This window comes from Somniosus microcephalus, chromosome 7 (assembly GCF_052327205.1).
Source record: "Somniosus microcephalus isolate GS21.2 chromosome 7, FLI_Smic_1.0, whole genome shotgun sequence".
Taxonomy (NCBI): domain Eukaryota; kingdom Metazoa; phylum Chordata; class Chondrichthyes; order Squaliformes; family Somniosidae; genus Somniosus; species Somniosus microcephalus.
Window position 1 is genome coordinate 254,881,093 of NC_140993.1, and position 23,417 is coordinate 254,904,509.

A 23,417-nucleotide genomic window follows, 5' to 3' on the forward strand; every position below is an offset into this window, starting at 1 on the left:
GGCGCTAACAACATCGGGAGACCGGGTCCTTACTGCAGCCTTAGCGGCGCAAGTTAAGGTGGAGGTGCGGGGCGGCTGCTTTTTCGGCGGCCGCCTGCCCGCACCTCCTTCCCCGACCTCCTCCACCAGCCCCCCCCCCCCCCCCCCGCGGCATTGCCGGCTGGTTTCCGTGGAGCCCGGCACTTCTCCATTGTGCCGGGCTCTTTTGCCGGCACTTGCAATCGGGGCTCCGGCCGTTGCAGGCACCTCCCCCTTAAGAGAAGGGGGAGGCCTGCAGTACAGCAGCCTGCCGCACCGCATCGGGTGGCGTAGCGGGACCGGGAGCGCTGAAATTCACTTTCAGCGCCCCAAGCGGGGCGGACACACCCTGTACCAGCGCCCGGTTCCGCTTTGGGGCGCTGAAAGTGAATATGGGGCGGGCACAACTGGCTCCGCGGCGGGCGCAAAATTTTCGGCGCAAACGTGCTGGCGGGGCTATACCCAATTTCTAGGCCTAAGAATGTAAATAAAACCATTCTTTTTTTAAACAGTAAGCCCATGAATTGTACTGGGGAATACTAATGCAGGAATATTTAATATGTTAATTGGACATTTCTTTCTCTGTTTGTGCAGTGGTGTTAAGCCATTTATTTTAAACCAGTAATGCTTCAGCTAAAATAGCACAGAAAACAATTTTGGATGAACACATTAAGCATCCAACTAGTATGCAACATATTTTTCTGGCACAAGTGTTGAAATATCTGGGTGCAGAAAGAAAGAATACATTTATATAGCACCGTTCATGATCTCAGGATGTCCCAAAGCACTTTACAGCCAATGAAGTACTTTTTGAAGTGTAGTCACTGTTGTAATGTAGGAAACACAGCAGCCAATTTGCGCCCAGCAAGGTCCCGCAAACAGCAAAGTGATAATGACCAGATAATCTGTTTTAGTGATGTTAGTTGAGGGATAAATATTGGCCAGGATACCGGGGAGAACTCCCCTACTCTTCTTCGAAATAGTGCCATGGGATCTTTTATGTCCATCCGAGTGGGCAGACAGGGCCTTGGTTTAATGTCTCATTCAAAAGACGACACCTCCAACCGTGCAGCACTCCCGGAGTACTGCACTGGGAGTGTCAGCCTAGATTTTATGCTCAAGTCTCTGGAGTAGGAGTTGAACTGCCTTTTGTCCCAGAGGTGAGCGTGCTTACCACTGAGCCATGGCAGACATCTAAATTGTGGTCAGAATGGGAAGATTTTCTTTTTGCTATCTGTAGCAAGATCATAAATACGGCATAAAGAACTTGTTGACGATTTCACTACAAATAACAGAGAAAAATCACCCCTCATATTGACTTCTGGCAGCTGTAGAATGTCTTGGTATTGCAGACAATGGCTTCTTCATTCACATATATGTGTCAGCTGTGGCTCAGTGGGTAGCACACTCTGCGTCAGAAGGTTGTGGGTTCAAGTCCCACTCCAGGGACTTGAGCACATAAAAAAGCTAGGCTGACACTCCCAGTGCAGTGCTGAGGGAGTGCTGCACTGTCAGAGGTGCCGTCTTTCGGATGAGACGTTAAACCGAGGCCCCGTCTGCTCTCTCAGGTGGACGTAAAAGATCCCACGGCACTATTTCGAAGAAGAGCAAGGGAGCTTTCCTCGGTGTCCTGGCCAATACTTATCCCTCAACCAACATAACAAAAACAGATTATCTGGTCATTATCATATTGCTGTTTGTGGGAGCTTGCTGTGCGCAAATTGGCTGCCACATTACAACAGTGACTACACTCCAAAAGTACTTCATTGGCTGTAAAGCGCTTTGAGACGTCTGGTAGTCGTGAAAGGCGCTATATAAATACAAGTCTTTCTTTTTTTTTATATCAGTATGCTTTTTTGTACGGCTCCCAAAGGCAGTGTTAGAAAGAACACCATCTATGTTGTAACCTTAGGTGACCTTTGTAATCGATTCTCAGTTAAGTTTCAGTGCCCACTTATTGCTGGGATCAGAACCTGCGAATGACACAATGTGGGAGATAGGGAAGGGGGAAAGAATCATTTTAACTTCAAAACTTCACTTTTACTTCACGACAGGAATGATTCTGGGTTACAACTGCGCTATTTCAAATTTCACCACACTGCACAAACGAAAGATTTTTTTTTTACAGAAGTGTTTGGAAGGAGGCTTACTTTGCTCTCATATTGTTTTCTGGTAGCAGTGGAATCTCCAGCACCTTGGTGTTGCTGATGATGCTTTCATGGCTGGTCGTGGAAACAGTCTTCCCAGTGATTCGATGGACCTGGTAGAAGGCATGTGGTCGCAACAGGCGATCGTCTGCTGTCCCGATGAACAGCTGTAAAGTGAGAGGTTCACTTTCCATGTAACCGTGGAGCTGGCAAGAAAACAGAAAAAAAGCCTCACTAGACATCATGCAACACAAAGCGCTAAAGACCAACTTATATTTTTGAAGGCCAGAGCCAAGGCTTGGCAAGATAATTATTGACAGGTGCAAAGTATGTCACATTTTTCAGTAATCACAATATAAAAGTATATTTAATCCGCTTCTCATTAAAGTAAATTCTGCCAAGCACTGTTTTTTTTAGTTCCAGCCACTTCTTTGAGGCAGCTATTTGTCAAAAGGTCCCAAACAGAAGCACGATGACTGGTTTCACAAATCTTTTCAAAAGGTACTCAACAACAACAATAACTTGCATTTATATAGCACCTTTAACGTAGTAAAATGTCCCAAGGCGCTTCACAGGAGCGATTATCAAACAAAATTTGACACCGAGCCACATAAGACACCCTCCCTCAGCCTTATCACCTCTCTACCTCTCTCTCCTCCTTTAAGACGCTCCTTAAAACCTACCTCTTAGACCCTCACCTGTCCTACTAGTTACTTATGTGGCTCGGTGTCAAATTTTGTTTGATAACGCTCCTGTGAAGCGCCTTGGGACAGTTTACTACGTTAAAGGCGCTATATAATGCAAGTTGTTATTGTAAAGATAGCCCAAAGATGTGGGGAGGAGGCAAGTGTGGGATTAATGGTTAACTAAGTGCTAATGACTAAAAGTGCATGGATGGAAGTAATATCCAATCATATGACTTAAAATACAGCACAAAGGGAAACAATGAATATTACTGTAAAAGTAGTAGAGGACATATATGAACTTGTTGAAAAGTTGAGTTGTGAAACATATACACAAAAACAACCACTGATACAAGGAACTGTTACTAAGGCAGCAGCAAGAAATAGAAGTGAAATTAGCTGGTATGCAAATTACATTATACGTGCTGCACAATGGGAGATAGAATCTATGACAGAAAGCAACTTCCATGGGCCAAACAACTGCATCTCAATCTATTCTGTTTAAAGACAACCCAGCATACAATAGGAGGGTGCAGGTGGGAAGAGGTGCTGGACTCGGAGGTCATACGAGCAAGCTATTGTTGAGCTATTTGGGTGGGAAGCTTGAAAATCCTAACATCTGTGGAGGTTGGAGGACAGCACAGAACTTGTAGTATATACAAAGCAATTCAAATGTTATGATTTGCATGATATATTGCATCAACACAGTGATTGTGCCCCAATGCATCATAAGGCAGGTAATGAAGCACCTGCCCTCTTCACAAATCAAGGGAAAATCAGACAGGCTCCAGCCAAAACTGAGAAGTAACACTCGTCAGAACACCAGCGGTCATCACTCACCCTTGGATGAATCGCCTCCACAGAAGCACATACACTGGACAATGAGGTTGAGAAGGAATCACTTTGGTGATGAACAGTAAGCAGTGCCGGCACTGATGAAGGGCCAGTGATACAGGGCAGATATCCAACATGATGAATGTTCCTCCTCTCTCTAGGGGGGATACAGACCTTAATACACCGGCTTTCAAACAGAGTGCTAGTGCAGTAGGACCATACTGAGCAGTCACTTGGCCTACTTGAACACAGCAATGGAAGGTGACCGGAGTAGCAACACCTAGGTATATATACTACCATCTCCCATAAGTGGTGCCATGAAAAAAAGACTTGTATTTATATAGCGCCTTTTACAGCCCCCCAGGATGTCCCAAAGCGCTTTACAGCTAATGAGGTACTTTTCAAGTGCAGTCACTGTTGTAATGTAGGAAAGGAGGCAGCCAATTCGTGCACAGAAACTCCCACAAACAGCAATGTGCTAACGGCCAGATAATCTGTTTTTAGTGATGTGGGTTGAGGGATAAATATTGGGCAGGACACCGGGGAGAACTCCCCTGCTCTTCTTCAAAACAGTGCCATGGGATCTTTAACATCCACCTGAGAGAGCAGACGAGCCCTCAGCTTCACATCTCATCCGAAAGACGGCACCTCCAACAGTGCAGCACTGCCTCAGTACTGCACTGGGAGTGTCCACCTGGATTATGTGCTCAAGTCTCCGGAGTGCGGACATGAACTCACGACCTTCTGACTCAGTGGCAAGAGAGTGCTACCCACTGAGTCACGGCTGACACTTGTCATTTGTCTGCACTGCAGGCTGCTATTCAGCACATCGCAACACCAGTGGCATCTGCAGGGGGCACTCAGTTACAAATGGTCCTAAGCACAGCCAGAGCTTCTCTCATGAATACTCCCATTGCTGCTCTAGAGATTTTAAGTTACAAACTCCAGGATGGGATCATGATAGACTTCAACCCACTAGGACAGCGGTTACATGCAAACCTGGGGGAAGGACTGCCTACTTCAATGCTCAGTCAGATCAGCAAGCATGGTAAGGAAATGCTGAATGTGCTGCTGTTGTTTGTGAGAAAAAGACAAAGACATTTTCTCCACCGAAGACCAGGAATCATCTGACACAGAAGGGCTGATAGTCCTCTCCAATGTGCCTGGGGAAATGCTCAATAGCACTGGGTCCCCATCAGCTTTATGTTGCCCCAGGATTTCCAGGGTTGAGAGAGAGAGGGAGGACGGAGTAGTGGTGTCTACAGCAGGTGCAAACATAGGACAGGTATAATAATGAAGTAGGAGAGGATTTCCTTTCAAATTCCTCCCCCAATTCCAGCAGGGCACCCTTCCTGAGAGAGGCCAGAAGAGTTTGGTTAAGAGTATCTGAGAGGGTCGAGCAGAAAGGCTCGGTAAACAGGCAAGCAAAACCTTTTTTTCCCAGCCTTCTTGGGAGATTTGCAGGCCTGGAGGAGTTGGGTTGCTGTTCTTGGACTACCGACAGAAGGCCCATAGCCAGTGGCCATTCCTGCTACTGAAGGCTTCTCAGTTTCTTGGCACTAGACCCTGCATAGAGCAGGTCTGCACCAGGGGCATAACAATGACATGAATCTGTAAATACAGATGGGTTCGGGTCATGGTAGGCAGAGCACACAGTGCAAGGAATGGGAAGAATCAGCCCCGTGCAGTGTAATGTGAGTGCCTGGGTGATGCAATTGAGGCACTGGAAAGAACCAAGTTGCAAAAGCACTTGACAATGGTGTGACCTTTGAAAGCCTAACCAAAGCACGATTTCTGGCTGTGTTGGTCTCAACAACCTTGTTGAGTTCATCAAGGCAGTATGGTGCGACTTAATATTTTGTTTAGCACCAATTTATCATCTGAGTGTCCAGCTAGTCCAAGGACAAGATTTATAGATGAGTTACCCTCTCTCTTGTGGGACTTTCTAGGTCACCCGTCACTCCGCTGCTTCGTCTGTGTCAAGTATGCTCAGGCTCCGCTGCCAGTACTCTATGGCTTTCAAAACAACTGCAGACAATTTACAGAAGCTGATGGCTCCTATTATTTAGTTTCCTATAAAAAGTGGCAATTTCTACATTGGCAAAGGCCGGCTAAAAAAAACCACAAGAAAAGCAACTAGCCAAGAATGCCTCCAAGTCAACATTCTATGAATAAATCTTCATTAAAAGAAAAAAAAAAAATGGGGAAAAAAAACCGAGCATGTTTCCAGCAAATGAGCACTTACCAAACGCAGCAGATTTTTGCAGTACATTTGCAACCAGAAAAAAAACCTGCGAACATTTCTCAACCACATAAGCTCATCTTGCGAAGCAGCAAGCGCTTTTGTGAAGAGGGATATACATTTTATTTTGTAAACAAAAAATTTCATATTATTCCCACTTCAAAGGGTATAAATTTTGACTCTTCAGGAACACAATAGCCCTGTGGGGGTTCTACTGGTCTCCTGCCATAGCGTCAGAGAGCGAATGGTGGAACCTCAGCGGAATTTCAAGGTCAACGCATCTATTGCATTACTAAAGTCAGAATACACGCAAATCAGCAACAATGAAAAGGCTGGATTGGTTCATTTTATCAATTTCTCCCATGTCAATAACTTAATTATTGTCATTTATACAACATTTATTCTGAATATTGATGACTCATTTCGCAGTTGATTAATTTTTAAACTCGGGGGAGGGGAGGGGTGAAATTCAACATTGTTTCGCCTGTCTTTGGGCAAAAGGTGAAGGATAGGGGGACGAATTGCAGGTTGCGATCTCCCGCGCTCGATCTGCCCCATAAGTGCACCGGCTGCCAAATTGGTATCTGCCAACTTTTAGGTGTGCGGGGCACCCACTTGAAATAGTCGTTGGGTGCCCTGCATATGCAAATCAGGGTCCTAAAGCCCTGACCAGCGAGCTGTATTTGGGGTGGTCTGATTGGTGTTCGCAGCCCGCTCGTTTAATGCAGATGGCTGCGGCCCATATTCATTTAGGTCTCAGGCCTCTGGAGACCCAATGTAACCTCGTCCCTGACGTAAGAAAACTACTAGGCTCTTGCTCTAAGCGTTAAACAAAGCTTTAATCAACTGTTTTACAACATGGAGGTCTAGTTGTGTCCTTCACTAGTTCCTGTTAAGAATGTCCTGCGCAAGCTGGGCCCATGCCTGAGTATTTATACTCTCCCTGGACAGCGCCACCCGTAGGCCACTCAGTATTATATCATAAGTCTTTCTTTCATGAATGACTGATTCATGTCAGTCCCTGCCTTCATTTGTGCTCCTACTTAACCCTAATATGGGGCTATATGCCAGAAAAGACAAATGTTCCAGCCTCTGCTTTGACATTGCAAGGGCCGACACTACTACTCTGCGTGAACCACTAAGCTTTAAACGCTGGCAGTTAACCCTTTGAGCACTGCGGTGGCATTTCTCCATCATGTCTAAAAATATCTCAGGTTTGGAGTTTTTCTCTAATCTGCATTATAAATGAAACTACATCCCAAGAACAGCTGACTTTGTTCTAATTTAGTTCTGTAATGCCTAGTGCTACTCTTAATATTCAGCACACTTTACACACAGGTGGTACAATATAACTCTCCAGTTCATGAAAACCTGCAGGAAGACGCTGTAACTTCTCTGACATTTGCCATTTTAACAGACGAATACCGATTTAAAAAAATAGTACATTTCTACAAAGAAAATACATTTTGTTTTGGAATCATGATGAGTGCTGATTTCCCAGTGTCCCCTGCCCCCCGGCACATGTGCATCTCACCTAGCCAAACCTGAACCCATCTGGATGCAACTTCAGGTCATCTGCATAGCCCCAATGTACAGGCTCACCTCCTGGCAGTGCCCAGCCCTTGGAATCCGTGTGGTAATCACTGTGGTGGTTGGGGCCTTTTGGCCCAATCACAGAATCACAGAAACCCCACAGTGCAGATAGAGGCCATTTCGGCCCATCGAGCCTGTACCGACACATATCCCACCCGATCCCCGTAACCCCTACACCAACACATATCCCACCCTATCCCTGTAACCCCACGTATTTAATCCCCCTAACACTAAGGGTCAATTTTATCATAGCCAATCAACCTAACCCGCACATCTTTGGACTGTGGGAGGAAACCGGAGCACCCGGAGAAAACCCACGCAAACACGGGGAGAATGTGCAAACTCCACACAGACAGTCACCCTAGGCCGGATTCGAACCCGGGTCCCTGGCGCTGTGAGGCAACGGTGCTAACCACTATGCCACCGTGCAATGTACATTAAGAAAAAAAAAGTCCATGTTGGCTGGCTGCTCATCTCGAATTGGAGAGAGGCTGGGTGCAGGGCCTCCAAAGCCATCTTCTGCTGGGTGCCACAGCAACGACAAGAGGAACATGAGAGCGAAGGACCTGTATTGCGCTCTCCCACCTTAGTTACACGGTGCCCTTAGTCTGTGCCTATTGCAGACCCAGGGATGCCCTGGAAATTCCAGGGTGACATAAAAGGGGGACACTTTTCCATCCCCATGTGATTTGCACCCAGGGTAAAAGCATTCACAGGAAAATCAGCGCTGCAAAGTTCTGCACTCCCAAAAGGATTTTAAGTAACACAGTGGGTGCCGTTACCATATTACAAAGCTGGAGCTTCTTCTTACATCAGAAAGATTTGACCATTAAAATCTCTTACTGTATTAAAATGGCAAAAACAAACCATATTAAACAATTAGCCAGTGATGCTACATAGTCTGTGCTGAGAATTAAGCTTCGTCGCAAAATGTGTCATTAGGGTGTGAAGCCTCTTGAACTGAACTTAGGCAAGGGGTGTAAAGCCAGCTCCAGGAGGTAGTCTCCGACCGCTAAGGCGTTGCACTCTGCGAGCTAACAGCAACTGGTGCAAAGCAAAGTTTGAAAATCGGCAGGTAATCCTTCAGACTACACCGAAACCTCTCTAAACTTGTTTTTTTAAATATTGCCAATATTGCCAAACAGTCAAGGGCCCCATCAACATTAAGGATTAACCAGCAGTCAAGTGCCAATGTTTAGTATTATGTGCCTGGATGTACATAAATCCCTGGCCGTAGAGGAATAAGGAACCTTCAGTATAACTCAACCTGCCAGCCAACATCATTTTAATCATTAGTCTCAAGCTGCTATCTGTAGCATAAGGGGGGAGAAATTGGGTGAGTAGCGCCACTTGTTAGCGCGTAAACAGGCAGGCAGTGGCTGTAGCGCCACTGGCTGCGCCTCCCGCGATATTGAGTTGGGGCAATAATGGTGGCGTTAGTCTTCTGCGCTCCGCCGCCACCGATGACGTCATCGGTGTGCGCAGCGCCCCATTCGCGATATTTGGTAGCGAACGGCACAGTTGTGCCGTTCGCTACCCACGCCCGGTTCACGGGGCCTTACTGTGCCGGCAGCGGCGCAAGTTAAGGTGAAGGTGCGGGGCGGCCGCCTTTTTCGGCGGCCACCTGCCAGCACCTCCGTCCCCGGCCTCCTAACCCCCCCCCCACGGCATTGCCGGCTGTTTCCCGAGAGCCCGGCACTTCTCCTTGGTGCCGGACCCGTTTGCCGGCACTCGCGATCGGGGTTCGCGCTGTTGCAGGCACCTCCCCCTTAACAGTGGGAGGAAGGCCTGCAGTACCGCAGTGTGGCGCTGCGGCACGTTGCGCTGCAATATTCAGTTTCAGCGCCCTAAGAGGGACGCGGAGCGCCTCGAGCCTCGCCCCGTGTCCCTCGAGGGGCAATGAAACTGAATATCTGACGATTGCTAAAGCCTCGAACGCTGCGCTAAATCCTGCGCTCAGGCGACTTTTGCGCCACTTTGGCGCCCCAACCCAATTTCTAGGCCAAGAGCTTTTACATAAAACGTAACGTCGCGTTCTCCCAATAGGGAGCAGCCTGCCTTGAGTCAGAGATAGACCTAATTCACTGCAGCAACAATTCTCCGATCCCACTGTCCCGGAATTGTTGAATTTATCTTTAAATACCTACAGGTTAATGCAACAAAACAGCAATCAGTTTCTGCTTTTTTTCATAAAAATAAATCCAAAATCACAGTGCTCGTAATAAAGAGCAGAACATTCAAAAAAATGAATTCAGTATTTGAAAATATCTATAAGAAAACAACCGGACAGTTTATTGATCATCAAACTGTGCATCAGCTCCCTCCATATCCTGTTATTCCTCATCCTCTTCCTGTGGGCCTGCTGCCCCAGGTACCTTAAACCCAACTTTCTGTATTGCCACACGTCAAAACTGTACAGCTTGCAGATGTTGATTGAGCTTAGAGACCTTTCAAGTCTGGACTGTACAGCAGTAACCCACTTTAGCGATTCAAACAATGGAATCATTGTTTTAGCATTGCTATGGTATGCAAGGTGGTGGCATGGGCCTCATTGTATTTGAGTTGTGCTCTGCTGCTGTATGCGAGTTTCTAAATCGAGTTCATGAGCTTTGGATGCAAAGGGTGATTCTGGCCTCCCAACAGCCAACTATTCATTCTCTCGGGACCTTCAAATAATTAGGGCATCATGACTACTCCCTTAATAATGGCCACTAATGTAGTTGGAAATCACCTGAACATTAATGCCGTGGTAACCCTTTCTATTCATGTGCGCTTTACGATTGAAGGGCTAGATTTTGAGGACTCCCGCCCGGCGGAAAAAGGGCCGTATTGCCCCAAATAAGGCGGGGAATGATTCACCGCCTGGTTCCCACCATCGCTGCGACAGCCGCAGTCTTCTCCCGGACCTACTGTTGAGCAGCTGGATTGCCAGCCAGAGGCAGACGGTAGGCCCATTTAAAAGGTAAATCGGGGTCCTATAGCGTAACTAGGACCCCAATTGCCATTGTAGGATGATAATGTGCAGCACATGCTCCACCCAGCATCAGCTGGTGGTTCATAGAGACATAGGAACAGGAGTAGGCCATTCAGCCCCTTGAGCCTGTTCTACCATTGTTGAGTCTGTGTATCCCAGTTATGTTTAGGATCAATCACTGGACACAGACAACAAGAATAACTTTTAACAGGTCTTTACTATTCGGAGGTCAGGGCTGAACTGCCCAGCAAATCCTTACACAACACTTATATACCGGTGTGGTCACCACCGGTATTACAGTATACAGCAGCCAAGAGAAAGTAGTACATCTCTTAAAGTAGTTCTCTTAAGGTGGAACAGGTTACATACACCACAACCATTCAATGAGATCGTGGCTGATCTGCGACCTAACTCCATATACCTGCCTTTGCCCCATATCCCTTAATACCTTGGGTTAACAAAAATCTATCAATCCCAGATTTAAAATTAACAACTGACCCAGCATCAACTGCTGTTTGCGGAAGAGAGTTCCAAACTTCTATCACCCTTTGAACATAAGAACATAAGAAATAGGAGCAAGAATAGGCCACTTGGCCCCTTGAGCCTGCTCCGCCATTCAATAAGATCATGGCTGATCTTGGGCTCAAAGCCACTTCCCAGCCCGCTCCCCATAACCCTTCACTCCCTTATCTTGCAAAAATCTGTCTATCTCCGCCTTAAATGTATTTAATGACCCAGCCTCCACGGCTCTCTGGGGCAGAGAATTCCACATATTTACGACCCTCTGAGAGAAGAAATTGCTCCTCATCTCAATTCTAAAAGGGCGACCCTTTATTCTGAAACTATGCCCCCGAGTTCTAGATTTCCCCACAAGGGGAAACATCCTCTCTGCATCTACCTTGTTGAGCCCCCTCAGTATCTTATGTGTGTAGAAGTGTTTCCTAACTTCACTCCTGAAAGGTCTGGCTCTAATTTTTAGACTATGCCCCCTAGTCTTAGACTCCCCAACCAGCGGAAATAGCTTCTCTCTACCTACCCTATCTGTTCCCCTTAATATCTTGAAAACTTCGATCAAATCACCCCTTAACCTTCTAAATTCCAGAATGCGGAGGCAACAGGTAAGTTTGTGTTTATTTCTGTGGGACCAGGGAGGAGCAGGAGTTTGAGCCTGGGCCAGAGCTTTTCCGAAAGTCATGAAATTCAGAGCAAGACCTTATTATTCCATTTAAATTAGAGCTCTGCTTATCTGCATGTCTGTCTCCTTTGACCCACAAAAAAAAACACACACAGCCCTCGCAAAGCTCAACATGCTATGAATCAGGTGCGTGACATCAGGCTCCCATCAGTGAGGCTCCCTGCTGCTGGCAAAGTCATGTAATATCAGGACTTATAACTAATATTGGTGCAAGGCAAACCCACTTTGCATTGACACGACTGTTGCTTAAATGCCCCCCAAGAAATCTTTGGCAAGGTGATAAAAAAAATACATTTTCCGAATAGTTTTTCTTAAAAAAAAGTTTAAACACATTCCAGTATTTTTCAGTAATATAAGGGAAATCTTTCACTTGGCTCAACTAATACTCAAACTTTGAAAAAGTGTGGAACTACTTTTATCAACCATTTGCTTTTAACCTCAATGTACAATGATAAATATTTTAAAATGCTGCACAAATGGACATGGGAACAATGTAGCCCAGTGCCCAACACATTAAGAACCATTAACTGACTGATATGTTCGCCAACTGCAAGGTTACTACAGCTAATTACTGGAAGTTAAATCAGACTCTGAAAAGGTTCAACTCCTGTTGTTATTTCATAAAAGCATCAGCAAGCATCATAACTATTAGCAATGAAATGAGGTTTAGAGGGGATTTGAGGGGAAATTTCTTCACCCAGAGGGTTGTGGGGGTCTGGAACTCACTGCCTGAAAGGGTGATAGAGGCAGGAACCCTAACCACATTTAAAAAGTACTTGGATGTGCACTTGGGATGCTCTAACCTGCAGGGCTACGGACCAAGAGCCGGGAAGTCGGATTAGGCTGGATAGCTCTTTGTTGGCCGGTGCGGACACGATGGGCCAAAATGGCCTCCTTCCGTGCTGTAACTTTCGATGATTCTATGAGACATTGCCTGTGCCGCAATGCACTTCATGTTGCAAACAGAGACCTTTTCTGCTTTGTTAGTCAAGTACCTTAAATGCTGCTGACTGCAAAACTCGACCCTGACCCCATTCATTTGACGCAAGCAATGATTCCCATTTTCATACTGCAGCGGCATTATGATTTTGACCGACTTGTCAGAACTTCAATACAGGGCTCCTTGCCAGCACTGATGCTGTTTTAAGATAAGATAAAAGCTGCCCAGCATGATTATTCACTTTAGCTAAGATAGTGGTTCGATTAATGGTTGTAAATACCACCACCTGCCAGAGAAAGAAAGGAGCTTGAGAGTGATGGGGGGAGGGGAGGGGAGAGCGGAAGTCTCACAATCAAGGTCCCTTTTAAAAGTCAGAATCATATAATCATAGAATGATATAGCACAGAAGGAGGTCAATCAGCCCAACATGCCTCTGCCGGCTCTTTGGTCGAGCTATCCAATTAATCCCACTCCCCTGCTCTTTCCCCATGGCCCTGTAATTTTTTTCCCTTCAAGTATTTATCCAATTCTCTTTTGAATGTTACTATTGAATCTGCTTCCACCACACTTTCAGGTGTGGTGGAAGCAGATCGCAGTGTAAAAAAACATTTCCTCATGTCACCTCTTGTTCTTTGGCCAATCCCTTAAATCTGTGACCTCTGGTTGCCGACCCTTCTGCCACTGGAAACAGTTTTTCTTTATTTACTCTAGCAAAACCATTCATGATTTTTAACACCTCTAGCAAATCTCCTTTTAGCCTTCTCTGCTCTAAGGAGAACAGCTAAAGCCCCTTATCCCTCATATCATTCTAATAAACCTCTTTTGCACCCTCTCCAAGGCTTTGACATCCCTCCTAAAGTGTGGTGCCCAGAATAGAACACAATACTCTAGCTGAGGCCAAACCAGTGTTTTATAAAGGTTTAGCATAACTTCCTTGGTTTTGTACTCCATGCCTCTATTAATAAAGCCAAGGATCCCGTATGCTTTTTTAACCAGCCTTCTCAACGTGTCCTGCCACCTCCAAAGATTTGTGTACGTACACCTCCAGGTCTTTCTGTTCCTGCACCCACTTTAAAATTGTACCATTTAGTTCTTCCTGCCAAAATGTATCACTTCACACTTCTCTACGTTAAATTTCATCTGCCATGTGTCTGCCCCTTTCACTAGTGTGTCTCTGTCCTCTTGAAGTCTGTTACTATCCTCCTCATTGCTTACTACATTTCTGAGTTCGTTTCATCTGCAGACTTTGAAATTATGCCCTGTATACCCAAGTCCAGGTCATTAATATATATCACAAAGAGCAGTGGTCCTAATACCGACACTACTGTATACTTCCCTCCAGTCTGAAAAACAACTGTTCACCACTACTCTCTGCTTTTTGTCCCTTACCCAATTTTGTATCCACTGTCCCTTTAATCCCATGGGCTTTAATTTTGCTAACAAGTCTATTATGTGGTACATTGTCAAACACCTTTTGAAAGTCCATATACACAACATGAACTGCACTACCCTCATCAAACCTCTCCTTTACCTCAACAAAGAACTCAATCAATTTAATCAAACACGATTTGCCATTAACAAATCCGTGCTGACTTTCATTTATTATCCTATACTTTAATAAATGCCAATTAATTTTGTCCTGGATTGTTCTCTATAAAAGTTTCCCCACCACCGATGTTAGGCTGACGGGCCAACAGTTGCCAGGTTTATCCCTCTTCCCTTTTTTAAAACAGCGTGTAACATTTGCAGTCCTCCAGTCATCTGGCACCACCACCATATCCAAGGGGGATTGGAAAATTGTGGCCGGAGCCTCCGCAATTTCCACCCTTACTTCCCTTAGTAACCTAGGATGCATCCCATCCAGAGCGGGTGGCAACCTTTTAAGTACCTTCTCGTTATCTATTTTTATCCTATCCAATATCGCTACTGCCTCCTCCTTTACTGCTACATTGGCAACATCCTCTTTTCTAGTGAAGACAGATGCAAAGTACTCAGCCATGCCCTCTGCCTCCACAAGATCATCTCCTTTTTGGTCCCTAATACTATTTATGTGTTTATAAAAGACTTTTGGGTTCCCTTTTATGTTAGCCGCTAATCTATTCTCATACTCTCTATTTGCATACTCCCTCTTTGCTCCTCTATACTTTCTATATTCAACTTGGTTCTTTACTGTATTATGAACCTTACATTTGTCATAATCCTCCTTTTTCTGTCTCATTTTAATCTCTGTATCTTTATTCATCCAGCTAGCTCTAGCTTTGCACGCCCTTCCTTTTCCCCCCATGGAAATGTGTCTACTCAGTACCTGAACCATCTCCTCTTTGAAGGCCTCCCATTGTTCAATTACTGTTTTGCCATCCAATTTTTGATTCCTATCAACCTGGGCCAGATATCTTTCAAGAACATAATAACATAAGAAATAGGAGCAGGAGTAGGCCATACAGCCCCTCAAGTCTGCTCCGCCATTCAATAAGATCATGGCTAATCTTCGACCTCAACTCCACTTTCCCGCCCGATCTCCATATCCCTTGATTCCCCTAGAGTCCAAAAATCTATCTATCTCAGCCTTGAATATACTCAAAGACTCAGCATCCACAGCCCTCTGGGGCAGAGAATTCCAAAGATTCACAACCCTATGAGTGAAGAAATTCCTCCTCATCTCAGTCTTAAATGGCCTACCCCTTATCCTGAGACTATGCCCCCTAGTTCCAGACACTCCAACCAGGGGAAACAACCTCTCAGCATCTAACATGTCAATCCCCTTCAGAATCTTGTATGCTTCAATGTGATCAACTCTCATTCTTCTGAACTCCAGAGAGTATAGGCCCATTCTACACAATCTCTCATCATAGGACATCCCTCTCATCCCAGGAAGCAATCTAGTGAACCTTTGTTGCACCGCCTCCAAGGCAAGTATGTCCTTCCTTAGATAAGGAGACCAAAACTGTGCACAGTACTCCAGGTGTGGTCTCACCCAGGCCCTGTACAATTGTAGCAAGACTTTCTTACTCTTATACTCCAACCCCCTTGTAATAAAGGCCAACATGCCATTTGCCTTCCTTATTGCTTGCTGTACCTGCATGCTAACTTTCTGTGTTCCTTGCACGAGGACACCCAAATCTCTCTGAACACCAACATTTAAAAAATATTCTGTTTTTCTATTCTTCCCACCAAAGTGAATAACCTCACATTTCCCTACATTAGACTCCATCTGCCACCTTACTTGCCCACTCACTTAATCTATCTATATCCCTTTGCAGAATCTTTGGGCTGGATTTTGCCAGCCCTGGGTGTAATGATCAGTAACATGTCATTCTAGAATGGTACGCTAGGTAGAGCTGTATGTTTAAGAGTGGGCTACCCACAAGGCAGTAGTCAAGATGGATGCTGTACACTAGTCCACATGGCTGAATAAATGACTAGCTCAAGCTAGCTGTTCATAATGAAAACGTCTATTTATTTATGAACATAACATGGTACCAGGATTGGTAATATCTGCTGAATATTGTGAAACGCGACATGGAGAATTTGAAGCCACCGGAGGGTTTGAAACTCACGGGGAATGTCGACTGCAATTGGCGGACTTTCAAACAACAATTCGAACTCTACATTGCTGCCATCGGGTTCGGTACGAAGCCAGACGCAAGGAAAATAGAGTTACTGCTCACGGTTGCAGGCCCACAGGTGATAGAGGTATTTAATACGTTTATATTTGATCAAGAGGAGGACAGAGAAAAGATGGATGATGTGCTAAAGAAGTTTGATACGCATTGTTCTCCCAAAAAGAACGAGACCTATGAGAGGTACGTGTTCCGTTCACGGACACAGCAGCAAAATGAGACTTTTGATAGCTTTGTGACCGATCTGAAACTGAAAGCATAGACAAGTAATTTCTCTGAACTGAAATCATCCATGATTCGTGATTGTGTTTGGTATTCATGATAAAAAAAGTCAGGGAACGTTTGTTGAGAGAAACCGAACTAACATTGGAGGATGCTGTGAAAATATGCCATGCCAGTGAGCTAGCTCAACAGCACGCAAAGACTTTCAGTGAAATTAATAATAATGCGACTGTAGTGAATGACAGTGCTGCCGTCGGTGCTGTGTCCTACAAGGGGAAGAAATGTGGGCAGAACAGAAATGCAAAGCAATCGGAGGATGGAATTTTTAATTGTAAACGCTGTGGTTACCAGCACCAGTCAAGACAATGCCCAGCGTTTGGAAAAATGTGCACAAAATGTAATGGAAAGAATCACTTTGCCAAACAATGCTTTTCAAAAGTAAAAACAAAGAAAGGGCAACAAGTCAATGTGATTGAGGACACTGATTTAAGTGAGACATTTTTTGTAGGAATGGTGTCGTGTGACAATATCGAAAAGGATACAGAAAATGTGCAGCCCTCAGGAATGGACAATGCTGAACATAAAGTTAATGCAGTAAAAGAGGACAAATGGATGATGTCACTGCAGGTAAATGGAGCATTAGTTACATTGAAACTAGACACTGGGGCAAAAGCAAACTTAATCAGTATGAGTGACATTCAAAATATGAAAGAAAAGTCCAAAATACAGAAAAAGTCAGTACTACTGAAGAACTATAATGGACAGAAAATAGATAGCTTAGGTGTATGCAGACTTAAAGTGACAGTCAAAGCCAAAGTGCATCATCTCATGTTTTCTGTTGTGGCTGAAGGACTTGATTCACTATTAGGTGACAAAGCTTGTGAGGACTTAGAACTGGTCAAGAGAGTCTACCATATAAACTGTGCCATAAGCAGACCAGATGACTCAGTGGATTCTGTAGTGAGTAATTTCCAGGATGTGTTCAAAGGATTTGGAGTTCTACCATTCACTACAAGATCCAGCTAAAAGAGGATGCTCAGTCAGTGGTACATGCTCCACGGAGAGTTCCAGCACCCCTGCATGACCGGCTCAAGAAAGAACTGGACAGAATGACCACACTAGGAATCATCAGGAAAGTCGAAGAGCCAACAGACTGGGTTAACTCCATGGTATGTGTAAAGAAAAAGAACAATGATCTAAGAGTATGCATGGATCCAAAGGACTTAAATGCAAATATAAAACGTGAACACTACCAGATTCCCAAGCGAGAAGAAATCACCAGTGAAATGTCAGGTGCCAGATACTTCACAAAGCTCGATGCCTCACAAGGATTTTGGCAACTAAAACTGGATGAAGAGAGCACCAAATACTGTACCTTCAACACACCATTTGGCAGGTATTGTTTCCTCAGAATGCCTTTCGGGATAATATCTGCATCTGAAATCTTTCATAGAGCGATGGAACACATAATTGAAGGTCTGGAAGGAGTTCGGGTCTATGTTGATGACATCATCATCTGGGGCTCCACACTGAAAGAACACAATGAGAGACTGACTAAAGTGCTACAGAGCATACGCCGGAATGGACTGAAGCTCAACAAAGCCAAGTGTCAGTTTGGCATCCAGGAAGTCACTTTCCTAGGAGATAATCTATCTGGTAAAGGAATAGAGCCAGATATGGAAAAAGTAAACGCCATACTCAAAATGCCCCGACCCACTGACAAAAAAGGAGTGCTACGCATCATGGGGATGATAAACTTCATTGGAAAGTTCATTCCTAACTTGTCAGCCAAGACAGCCTGTCTGCGAGACCTGCTACATAAAACAAATGAGTTCGCATGGACAGAAAGACATGAACAAGAGTGGATGAACCTTAAAACAGTGCTGACAACCACACCTGTACTCACCTTCTTTGACCCAACAAAGAGAATCAAAGTGTCAACGGATGCATCAAAAGATGGCCTAGGCACGGTCTTGCTACAAGCAGATTGGAAGCCTGTTGCCTATGCCTCCGGGTCTATGACTGATTCTGAGTGTCGATACGCCCAGATTGAAAAGGAATGTCTAGGCTTGGTAGTTGGACTAGAAAAGTTCCATGGCTACATATATGGACTTCCCACCTTCACAGTTGAGACAGACCACTGCCCACTGGTTGCCATCATTAAAAAAAATCTGAATGAGATGTCTCCAAGGATTCAACGACTCATGATGAAGCTGCAAAGATATGAATTTGAACTGATCTACACACCAGGCAAACACATAGTGTTAGCAGATGCACTATCCCGAGCACCCACAATGAGTCATGTGAGCTCTACTGAGGAAGACATGGATGTTCATGTGAGTATGGTCACTGCTGCGCTGCCCATGTCAGACACAAAATCAAAGCAAATAGCAGAAGAAACAGTAAAAGATACAGTGTTACAAACAGTAATAGAGAACATTCATCATGGTTGGCCAAAAGGTTCCTGTCCAAAGTACTTTCACATCAGGTCAGAGTTGAGTGTCGCAAGTGGACTATTACTAAAACAGAACAGAATAGTCATTCCACAGGCTCTACGTCGAGACATGCTCGAAAGGATTCATGAGGGACACCTCGGAATTGAAAAATGCAAAAGGAGAGCAAGAGACACTGTTTATTGGCCTGGCATAAATAAGGACATTGAGAACATGATAGGCGAATGTGAGACATGTCAGAAACACCAAAACAAACAAGCAAAGGAACCAATGATAGTAGCTGACTTACCAACAGCACCATGGCAAAAGGTTGGTATGGACCTTTTTCATTTGAATGGTAAAGACTATCTAATAGTGGTTGACTACTATTCTAACTATCCTGAGATGGTGCTGCTCTCAAGCACATCAGCAAGCAGTGTCACAATGCATGTTAAATCCATCTTTGCCAGACATGGAATTCCCAGGATTGCCGTTAGCGACAATGGTCCGTGCTTCAACTGTAAGGAGTGGCAACAGTTTGCAGCACATTATGACTTTCAACACATCACATCCAGTCCTCTGTATGCTCAGTCAAATGGTAAGGCAGAGAAAGGTGTTCAAGTTCTCAAACAGCTACTGAAGAAAGCAACAGAAAGCAAGTCTGATCCTTATCTCGCCCTGCTGAGCTACCGAGCCTCCACTTTAGACTCTGGTTCTTCACCTGCTGAACTCCTAATGGGTCGCAAGTTGCGCACCATGCTACCCTGCTGTGCAAAAGAAAAGCAGAGTAAGGAACTGAGACAGAGACTTCAACTGTTAAAGCTGAAACAGAAATCACACTATGACAAGTCATCCAAAACTCTGAAACCATTGACAAGGGATGATGTTCTCAGGATTGAGGATCCAGATGCATGGAACAGGAAAGCTACAGTTCTTGAGGAAGTAGGACCAAGGTCATACACTGTTAGAACTGAGGAAGGACAGATTCTCAGGAGGAACCGCCGTTCCCTCCTGAAAACACAAGAAACCATCCAAGAGCAAATCGATGACAATGCCGCAACTGAATCTTGTCACTCACCACCAGAACAATCTAACACAAACACACATACAGGCTCTCATGAAAACACATCAGACTTACCTGTGCTGAGAAGATCCACACGTGAATTAAAAAGCCTGATAGACTTAATCTTTGAGCACAAAGAAAACTATGATAAAAGAATGAAAAGCTTAGAGTTCATAAAGTAAAGCTTTGAAAATGTGTTGACTGTTGTGAAGATGTTTATGTCGTTATGATTGATTGATATTGATTTTGTTTAACCTCTAAGGAAGGGGGATGTAATGATCAGTAACATGTCATTCTAGAATGGTACACTAGGTGGAGCTGTATGTTTAAGAGTGGGCTACCCACAAGGCAGTAGTCAAGATGGATGCTGTACTCTAGTCTACATGGCTGAATAAATGACTAGCTCAAGCTAGCTGTTCATAATGAAAACGTCTATTTATTTATGAACATAACACTGGGGAGGCGGGTTTGGAGGCGGGACTGCCAGGAAAATGGCAGAATTTGGGGGCGGGGGCCCAACCCGCCCCCAACCCGCCTCCATGCCATCTTGCCAGGAGGCAGGTAGCTGACCCGCACCGGGTCCCGCCTCCTCGAGGTGGGAAGGGGATTAATGCCAATTAACTGCCTGTTAACAGGTAGTTAACTGCCTGGTAACAGGTAGTTAACAGGCAGTTTTTTTGGCTAATCCCTATTTTGAGCCCTGAAGTGTGGGCTTCCTGACGGCTCCGAGCCTCGCCAGGGTCAGCGAGGCGGGCCGTCGGTCTGCGGGGGTTGGAGGGGCCGAGATGTCTGGTGTGCAGGTGAGTAATGGGTGCATGTGTGCAGAGTTAAGTGTGTGAGGCATGTATAAAGTGTTTTAATAAGTTTTACTTACCTTTACTTCTTCCTGCAGGCTACCTTCCTTCAGTTCTCGGGAGTCCCTCAGCTCACTGGCACAGAAAGCAGAATGGCCGCTGAACTGTCAAAAGCTGCAGCTTTCTGCTTTCTGGTCAGGAAGGCTTTCTAATTGAGTCTTGAGTAAAGACACAACTTAGAAGACAGATTGTCAGTGATTGACAGCTTCACAGAGCTGTCAAACGATGACATTTCATCTGTCAAAAGCTCTTGACAGATGAAACGGCACTCGTTGACGTCACCTGTAACTGGCTTTCCCTTAATTGGCCTGCTAAGCCCGCTGGGCGAGCTTAACAAGGTCAATCAAGGGAAAGTAGCGTAGGTTGGCCACAAGTCGCTGGAGGCGGGACTAAAACCCAACAAGTGGGAGTCCCGCCTCCAAAAGCTCCCCATTGACAAAATCCAGCCCTTTGTGTTCTCCTCACCGCTTACTGTCCCAACTCACTGAAGTTAGCTCTCCTCCAGTTAAGTACTTTTATGCTTGTCCTTTTCCATAACTATTCTAAACCTGATGATATTGTGAATACTGTTCCCCAAATGCTCTCCCACTGAAACATGCTCCACCTGCCCCACTTCATTCCCACTAGATCCAGCACTGCTTCTTTCCTCGTTTGTCTGGAAACACACTGATCAAGAAAGCTCTCTTGTACACATTTCAGGAATTCCTCCCCCTCTTTGCCCTTTACACTGTTACTATCCCAGTCTATATTAGCATAATTGAAGTCCCCCATTATCACAACTCTGTAGTTCTTACATCTTTCTGTAATTTGCTTGCAAATTTGCTCCTCTATCTTCTTCCCACTATTGGTGGCCTATAGTATACACCCAGTAGCATAATAGCTCCTCTATTGTTCCTTAATTCTAACCAAATAGACTGTCTTTGACCACTTAACTACATCATCCCTTTCCAATGATCAATCATTTATAACTTAACATTTCTTTTTTCCATCTATTTCTATTGATTATTATTCGCTTTAAGAACACATTGTAGTAACAACAAGAAAAAGCCATCAGCTCATATACTTTAGGAGTAAACTCATCTATACTTCAATGTGCAACCAATTTCAAGGACTTACTGAACCAGGCAGTTTGAGGGGACGGAGTTAATATAAATGAAGCATAGTCATTAACCCTGGTGCATCGGGAAACTTGCCATTTTAAGATGCTTCCAGTGACAGAGGATGAATTCTGCTGAAGGGAATCAATAGCTAGACGCAGTTCGCAAGTCTCTTTGAATACATGTGCATTCTATTTCAGTGGCACAGGGTAGATATTGAAAACTTAAAAATGGCCAACCTCGGAAACTGTTAGCAGTCTAAGAGATTGAGGCCTAGATATTGGATATAGCCACAAAATGGGCAGCGTTAAGGTCTAACGATGTTAAGCTGCGCCACCTCAAAATGGTCTAAGTAGCACACAGAATTTGTGCTCAGTCCTCATTAACATGGTTATAGTCTTGATTTCAGCGCTGAAACTGGTGCTCATTGGCTTAACGCTCAACATGGGTCCAGTCTAATTCCCAGTCATGCGTGGTACAGGCTTTATTCAGTACTACAGCACCTCACTGTCAAGCCAGTTCTTGGAGGAAGAAAGAAAAGAAGAAGAAGGAAGAAGGAGGAAAAGAAGAAGGAGGAAGGAGGAAAAGAAGAAGAAGAAGAAGGAGGGGAGGAAAAGAAGAAGGAGAAGAAGGAGGAGGAAAAAATGAAGGAAAAAAGGAGGAAAAAAAGGAGGAGGAAAAAGAGGGGAAAAAAGGAGAAGGATGATATTGATCTTGATCTTGATAGCCATGGCAGAGCGTCCTCAAAGGGAGAGAACCCGGAGATTTTCTGACACAGCTCTGGAGGCACTGGTTATGGTCGTGGAGAGGAGGCGGGCTGTCCTCTTCCCGCAGACTGGAAGGAAGCCCTCGCCACACACCTTGCGAAGGATGTAGCAGGAGATAGCCACCCATGTCATGGCCAGCACTGTGGTCCCAAGATCAGCCATCCAGTGCTGAAAGAAATTTAATGACCTCACGTGAGTGGTCGAGGTGAGTGAAGGATTCAGCAAATGCTATATCCCGCCATCTGCATCACAAGCCTCAGACACTGCTCAATGCACCACACCCCCCATCACTCACCTACCAACAATCTATACCTATCACCACTCACACCTCACAATCAGAGCTTCACTTCACCCTCACAACCTTACGACTAGTGCAACACTCACACCCACATCTGAAACCTTGCACACATTGATAACTATTCAGCTATGGCAGGCACATCACCCAAACACTTTGCACCACACTCACTCACACGCTTCTTTCACTTGCAGGCTAAGGGTAGCTCAGGGGCCAGCTCCCTGGAGGGCGAGTTCGCGCAAGACTTCTGCTGCACAGGACTCAGATAGGACCTCAATGGGGCGGCTTTCAGAAGAAGGGTGGTGGGCATGCACACCAAATTGATGGGTGCAATGGCAAGCCTGCCAGAGAGCCTCATGGTAATGTCAAGGAGCGTGGCAGAGTCCGCCTCCAACATTACACGGGGCTCTGCGCAGAGCTCGGAGACCAGGATGTTCAGGC

At 45.2% G+C, this 23,417-nt stretch overlaps 1 protein-coding gene across 2 annotated transcripts in view; it reads right to left on the reverse strand.

Annotated features, from left to right (window-relative positions):
* Nucleotides 1–23,417, reverse strand: part of nfatc1 (nuclear factor of activated T cells 1) — a 327,855-nt gene that overhangs the window by 222,609 nt on the left and 81,829 nt on the right. For both annotated transcript variants that reach the window (XM_085993629.1, XM_085993628.1), the window contains exon 4: nt 2,169–2,371. In XM_085993629.1, coding sequence (XP_085849755.1) covers nt 2,169–2,371 — 203 coding nt within the window. The remainder of the gene's footprint in view (nt 1–2,168; nt 2,372–23,417) is intronic.